The following is a 7,374-nucleotide window of genomic DNA, read 5'->3' as shown; positions in this document are numbered from 1 at the left end:
ACAGGGGAACGAGAGGGTGGAGACAGAGCAAAGAGACAGGGGAACCAGACAGGGGAACCAGAGGAACCAGAGGAACCAGAGGAACCAGACAGAGGAACCAGACAGAGGAACCAGAGGAACCAGACAGAGGAACCAGACAGGGGAACCAGACAGGGGAACCAGAGGAATCAGAGGAACCAGAGGAACCAGACAGAGGAACCAGACAGGGGAACCAGAGGAACCAGGCAGAGGAACCAGACAGGGGAACCAGAGGAACCAGACAGGGGAACCAGAGGAACCAGGCAGAGGAACCAGACAGAGGAACCAGTGTGAGTTTGGACCCACCTCCGTCCTCCTCGATGTCGTCCTCTGACTCCTCGCTGTCGGCGCCCGGCAGCGGGTCCAGCTCCCTGCTGACTCCGCCTCCTCGCTCCCTGGCCCAGACCATCAGGGCGGTGTCGGCTCCGCCCACCGTCAGCAGGGCGGAATCATCCTGAGCCCAGCGGACGTTGGTCACCTGAGCGCTGTGGCCAACGTAGCGCTTAAAACGGGCGAACTGACCCTGATGGAGAGAGGAGCCGCTGAACACCTTCCAACCAAACATCCAACCAAACATCCAACCAAACATCCATTCATCTTAACAGAGATCTCTGAATCCTGTGTGTGTGTTTGTGTGTTTGTGTGTGTGTGTGTGTGTGTGTGTGTGTGTGTGTGCGCGTGTCGTACTCTGACTGGGTAGCTGAACAGCTTCAGGAAGCCAAAGTCGTCTCCGGTGGCGAGCAGCGTTCGGTCTCTGGTGAGCGATGCGGCGTTGATGTCGGTGATGTCACTGTGAGTCGGCCATATTCCCTCACAGCTGGAGCCCAGAACACAGGTCCAACTGGACCAGTCCACCCGCTCCAGCTGCACACACACAGCATCACACAGGGTAAAGCCCAACTGATCCGGCTGAGGCCTCCTGATTCATGTCTGCTTTGCATAAAGGAGGAAATAAACTCAACATTTTGTCTTTCCTCTGATTGGTTCAGATCTTTAAAAATCCTGCAGAGTTTTGTCCATTTAGCTGGGAAACAGGAACTCGGAGCTGGATTTGACCTCTGAACCAAAGTAACAGCATTCTAGAAAAGAAGTCCAAATTCCAACATGGCGTCGCCCATAAACATCGTTTCCAATAGTTCTTAGAAACTTTCTTTAACCAAACTCCACTTCTGATTTGTTGAGTTTACAGCTGCAGGATATAAAAACCTGTCTGATGGTTTCAGACTCACTCTGACTTCTGTCTTGTAAAATAAACATGTTTCCATTAAATCTTACAACTGTTGAGGCGAGGAGCGGCCATGTTGGAACGCAAAGACGGCCTTATAAGTTATAACTGGAGTTAGTCAGAGTTGCTCCCAGTTTCCTAGTGGGAAATTCAACTTCAGAAAGCGTCCCAGTTGACTTTTCTGACTGGGAATTTCTCAGATCTGAGTCCAACTGGAACGCAGCATTAAACAGGAGAGCTGTGGATCCATCTAGTTAAAGCAGGACTGTAAGGCTAAAGTTAAAGAAAGTTCAGTTAAAACAGAAAAAGGATTCAGCTTTAATATATCAAACCATGTTGTGTTTAAGAGCCTCGACATAAAGATCAGCCACAGATTTTACAGCAGGAACATGAACCTGCTGGTACATACTGACTACAGAAAATGCTCCTCATGACCACATCCCTGCTGAACCGGTCCGGTCTGCGTGCAGAGACTCACCTCAGAGTTCTGGATGGTTTGTCTTCTTCCTCTGGGGGCTTCAAAGAACAGCTGCTCCTTGGCTCCGGTGTTAACCTGCAGCAGTTTACCTGCAACATGTTGACACAGGGAGAAATGATGAAACGTCTCCATGGTTACAGGAAAGGAAGCTGATTGGCTGGAAGGAAGGAAGTGGATCCGGCAAACAGGAAGAACCAAGATTCAGCTCAGAGAAAAAAACTTGAAACAACTTAGTGATTCCAACCTGAAGATTTAAAGTTTTTAAAGTTTCTGAATGAATACTGAGGAAGTTAGAAAACAAAAGACTGAACAAGAATCAAAACTAATAATTTCTTCTGACTTTATTTAGCCCAGCTTGTTGTCTCAGATCCACAGTGACTGGTTTGTCCTCAGTAGGAACTGGTTTACCTCGGGCGTCCCAGTCGATGTGTGTGATGTAGCTGGACGCTCCTTTGCAGATCCCGACCCGCTTGGTGCTCAACACGTGGTAGATGTCGACGAAGCTGTCATGTGACGCCACGGCCAGGTATTTACCTGGATCTGAGAGCCGAGACAGGAAGAGAAAACATTCAGACTTCCTCTGAAACTGGAAATGTACAAACTGGTTTGATAAACTGTCTATCTTTACTCAAAAAGTGAAAAAACATGAAAATAAAGAAAGTTTAACATCTTCAGAAAAAACAGCTACATGTTGATGCCTCCTCAAAATTCACTGACAAATGAAAGAGAAGAAACTTTGATTCCTCTGGAAAATCTTCCAGATTGATCAGAGAAATTCAGCAGTGAAAGGAAACAGGAAGTGTTTCCTTTCACTGAAAGGAAACAGGAAGTGTTTCCTTTCACTTCCTGTGAAAGGAAACACTTCCTTGTTTTATTTGTCTGTTTTATAAAACAAATGAATAAAACAAATAAAACAAATGTTTTATTTGTCTGAATAAAACATTTCAGACAAACTTTAAAACAAGACGACTAAAAATAAGGAGATTCATCTAAAACACGTCAAAAAATAAAACAACATGAGCTGGAAATTAAACTGCAGCGATTTGATGAAAACCTTAAAGCTGCAGAACGGAAATTATTTTAAAAATGACGTTTGTAGAAACTTTCACTACGTGGTGACAGTCCTGGGCTGAACCGGGTCTGGGTCGGTACCAGGAACCGGGTCTGGGTCGGTACCTGGAACCGGGTCTGGGTCGGTACCTGGAACCCTGTCTGGGTCGGTACCAGGAAGCGGGTCGGTACCTGGGCTGAAGCGGACGTCAGAGATGGCGTCTCGGCGGTGGTGGAAGCTCAGCAGATCCTCCAGCGTGTCGGCGTTCACCACCAGGACGGCGCCGTCGCTCAGCCCCACCGCCAGCGCTTTGCCCTCAGGGGAGAAGGAGCAGCAGTGGCCGCCTGCGGCAGAACCACAGCAGGTTGGACCCACAGCGTGGTTCTGGTCCAGAAACAGCCTGGAACCAAAAGAACCTCTGGTTCTGGTTCTGACCTCTCTTCAGCTTGCGGACCGCCACCATGCGGTGGTTGGCCGACGTCTCCCACAGTCGGAGCGTTTTGTCGTCGCTGACAGTGACGCAGACAGGAAGCAGCGGATGGGCGGCCAGACCCCAGACCTCCCCCTCCATGTGACCCTGTACACCCAAAACACTCGTCTGGACACAACCTGACCAATTATCACAAACACTCACCTGGACACAACCTGACCAATTATCACAAACACTCACCTGGACACAACCTGACCAATTATCACAAACACTCACCTGGACACAACCTGACCAATTATCACAAACACTCACCTGGACGACGATAACAACCAGTTTATCATAAAACAAACATTTCACTGCAGCAGACAGACGATCAGAGCCACTTCCTGTTATAATGAACTGAATTTCCTGATTCCTCATTAAAGTTTGTTTTACTGAAAACATTAAAAATATCTAATAAATAAAATGCTTCAGTCTCCAAACCAATGTTAGAAACCAGCTAGAAACGAAAGAAACATGGACTTTATGTTGATCAGAGCGATTTCTGTCATCCAGGAAGAACCAACATTTATCACCTGCTGGTCCGGACCGGATCACAGCGGACCTGGAGCCGGAATCCAGAGGTCAGTTTATATTAATCTGGAGTTTGGGTCAGAAATGGCTCCATAGCTTTGATTATATTAGAGCGCAGTGGGTCCATGGTTCTGACTGGTTCTGACTGGTACTGACTGGTTCTGGCTCCCAGTGCTCCCACCTGCACCAGCAGGGTCATGGGTCCGGTCTTGTCGATCTCCAGAACTTCTCCGTTCTTGGTGCCGACCAGGATGTGTCCGTGGCCCAGAGTGATGGCTCTGATGGACGGGTTGTCCTCCAGCAGAAGGCCTGGTCACACACAAACCAGTTCAGATTGGTTACTGGAACAAATGGTGGGATTCTGGAGGACCAGAGTGAGCAGCCTCCTGAACCGGATCAGAACCCAGAACATTCAACCAGCAGGAAAACATTTTGATTCTCTGGAAACATTTAAAGTCTCTGAATCAGATCCAAACATGTTGACATGTCACCACATGTCCACATGGGGGCGCTGTTTACCTGCTTAAATTAGCAGATGTTTCAGACTCCTGTTACTTATCTACCAACCCTGAACAGGAGAACCTGGTTCATTTACTTTGAATCAACATTATTAGTTTTTTCTTTTGCTTTTTCCTTTGGCTTGTTATTTTGTTTGTATTCCCTTTTTGTACTGCCTTGTTGTTGAAAATGTGCTATATAAATAATATTACCTTCACCTTTATATGAATCCTGTTACTTTGATTACAGTGTTACTCAAGATATCAGAGTAAAATATTACTCACATAAAGTAAAAAGTACCACAATAATATGTAACATTTTGATCCCAAATTGGTTTTTAAGTAATAAATATTCATAAATGAAACATGAAATAAACATGTCTGACATCATGATTTTAATGGGACATAAATTCTTCACATCTGCTGCTGATCACTCACCACTAACAGATATGATATAATCTACAAACACTTTAAAAAGCACAAACATATTATACTTAATCATACTAGCATTAGTACATCTAACTTGTTACTTTCCTCCTCCTGCACTGGTGTAAAATTTATGAAATTACAGAAAATTAAAACCCAGACACTTATTTAGAGGAATCCAGAATAAACTCTTCAGAGCTATTATAAATATAACAAAATCACTGAATTCTGATTTTCTGTTGTTAAATCTTTGTATCATCAGTGATGCCAAAAATTTCTCTTTTTTATTTATATGAATTGTTAAAAGACATCAAATATTTATTTAGTCTGATGTTCTGTTTGTGTAAATTAGATAAATAATGTGGGACAAATTTAGAGGAAACAACTAATAATTAGATTTAATACACTTTTTATTTTACTGATTCTTTTCAAACTAAATGTTAAAGTTTTGTTTTTATGTTTGATTATGAAATAATTTTTGTATTTTACTGAATTACTTTATTTTTTCTCTGAAATTATACTTGTTTGAAACAGATTTAAATTAATTTCAGTGTTCAGAGATTTAGATCCGTCCGTCCATCCATCCTTCCTTCACCTTTGGACCCCGGGGACAGAGCCGTCCTCTTGATGGCGTACGTCTTCAGGCAGCGGTCGAACATGTCGTCCCACAGCTCCACCACTCCGTCTTTCCCTCCCGTCACAAAACCCTGAAACCAGGAGAGACGGAGAGGAAAAGAGGGAAAAGAAGCAGCAGGAGCAGAAACGGATCATTAAACCTCCAAACGGATCAGAAACCTGAATCTGTTTGGTTTTATCTGAACTTTCATCCTGAACAGAGAAAAGATTAAAAACCACCAGCTGGAACCATCAGCTGTTAGATTATTATAATGTAACCAGGATCTGAGATCAGCTGGATGTGATTCTGTTTGTAGAACCGGGTCACATTTCTGTGGATCTACAGATTCACTGAAAAGAGATGAAGAACAAATGAACAGGAAGAAGAATCTGAAGTTATAAGATCTGCTGTGTGTGATTGGCTCAGGGGATGATCGGCCCATCATCCCTCCCTCCATACCTCCATCCCTCTCTCCCTCCATACCTCCATCCCTCCCTCCATACCTCCCTCCCTCCATCCCTCTCTCCCTCCATACCTCCATCCCTCTCTCCATCCCTCTTTCCATCCCTCCATCCCTCCCTCACCTTGTCCAGGGAGAACATGGCGAACACCGGCCCACCATCCCTCTCTCCATCCCTCTTTCCATCCCTCCATCCCTCCCTCACCTTGTCCAGGGAGAACATGGCGAACACCGGCCCGTCGTGAGCCTTCACCGTCTTCAGCAGGATCGGTTCCTTCCAGATGTAAACGTCTCCGTTGGCGGCGCCGGAGAAAACCAGCGCCTCGCTGCGGCCGTAACACACCGACATCATGGTCTCCGGACGACCCACGCTCCTGAACGCACCGCGCCTGAAGGTCAGGCCGCCCCCTGGAGGACGGAGCAGGAAGAGCAGGAGAGAGAAATCAAAGTTTGTACAGAGAAGCTGGTTTAAGATTCAGAGAAAATGATAAAACATCAGCAGAAAGGGAGAAGTTAAAATTATTATTGATCATTTTATTGGAACCAGAGCAGATCTGACTCACACTTAAGCCCAATTTCACTACGATTAAAACTTAATGTTTTTGAAGTGTTTATCATTTAATTTGCTGTAATCAGATTATTTTAACAGAAAAAATGAAAAATCTGCAGTACAGAATAACTCAGCAACAGAAGAGAGAAAGTTTGAGTTTTAATTCTTCATTTAGCATCTAAATTAGCAGCACATTAATTCATGTCAGTAAAACACGGAGCGGATTCTCTACAGATCTGGACTGAAATATTTATTTAATCTAGAAGCTGCAGAAATCAGCTGAATTAAAACATCAGAGTTAAAAATCTGAACCACAGAACAAACAGTTTGAGCCATCAGAGCAAAACCAGCTCATTCTGTGTGTGTGTGTGTGTGTGTGTGTGTGTGTGTGTCCGTGTGTGTGTGTTACCTGCATGCTGCCAGAATCGGATGTGTTTGATCCCCACAGTCACCAGTCTGTCCATCATCACTGGGTTACATTTCACCACGAAGATTTTGTCCTTCTGTCCCCTGAAACAGACGGACGAGTCAGAACATGTCCACATGTCCTCATGTCCTCATGTCCACATGTCCTCATGTCCACATGTCCTCATGTCCTCATGTCCACATGTCCTCATGTCCACATGTCCTCATGTCCTCATGTCCACATGTCCTCTGTCTCTCATGTCTTATTTCTGCCTCATCAGATTAAATCAGAGGTTCTGTCGTCTTCCTGGGTCAGAACCGAACCAGAACCAGACAGTTTGGGTCAGAACTGATCAAGATGCCGTTTGACTTGACAGAAACAGGAAGAAATATAAAAATAGTTGCTGCTTAAAATAAACACATTTTCTCTAAAAATAAAAACCAGATTTATAAATAACTTTCAGCAGGTTTCCTAAAACTGTCCCAGTTGATTTATATCTTTATGAAACACATTCAGAGTTATTTATAATCACAAGCAGAATTATTTAAAGCATTGATGTGACTAACAGGATGTTCTGAGGTGAACTAGAAATAAATCCATTAGCAGAACTAAAGACATTTTTCAGACTTTAATCCTGTTTCTGA

The 7,374-nt window shown here is 44.4% G+C and overlaps 1 protein-coding gene across 1 annotated transcript in view; it reads right to left on the bottom strand.

The window, feature by feature from the left end:
* Nucleotides 1-7,374, bottom strand: part of LOC106940328 (echinoderm microtubule-associated protein-like 6) — a 38,891-nt gene that overhangs the window by 5,544 nt on the left and 25,973 nt on the right. Inside the window, exons 21-28 of the mRNA XM_015023048.1 lie at nt 5,294-5,405; nt 3,957-4,084; nt 3,208-3,349; nt 2,964-3,116; nt 2,130-2,261; nt 1,722-1,810; nt 706-882; nt 325-541 (exon numbers count right to left, since the gene is read on the bottom strand). Coding sequence (XP_014878534.1) covers nt 325-541; nt 706-882; nt 1,722-1,810; nt 2,130-2,261; nt 2,964-3,116; nt 3,208-3,349; nt 3,957-4,084; nt 5,294-5,405 — 1,150 coding nt within the window. The remainder of the gene's footprint in view (nt 1-324; nt 542-705; nt 883-1,721; nt 1,811-2,129; nt 2,262-2,963; nt 3,117-3,207; nt 3,350-3,956; nt 4,085-5,293; nt 5,406-7,374) is intronic.

Source organism: Poecilia latipinna, unplaced genomic scaffold (assembly GCF_001443285.1).
Source record: "Poecilia latipinna isolate Pla-1442-1.1 unplaced genomic scaffold, P_latipinna-1.0 Scaffold3182, whole genome shotgun sequence".
NCBI classification, from domain to species: Eukaryota; Metazoa; Chordata; class Actinopteri; order Cyprinodontiformes; family Poeciliidae; genus Poecilia; species Poecilia latipinna.
The sequence above is the reverse complement of the archived record's forward strand: the minus strand, read 5'-3'. Positions and strand labels throughout refer to the sequence as shown.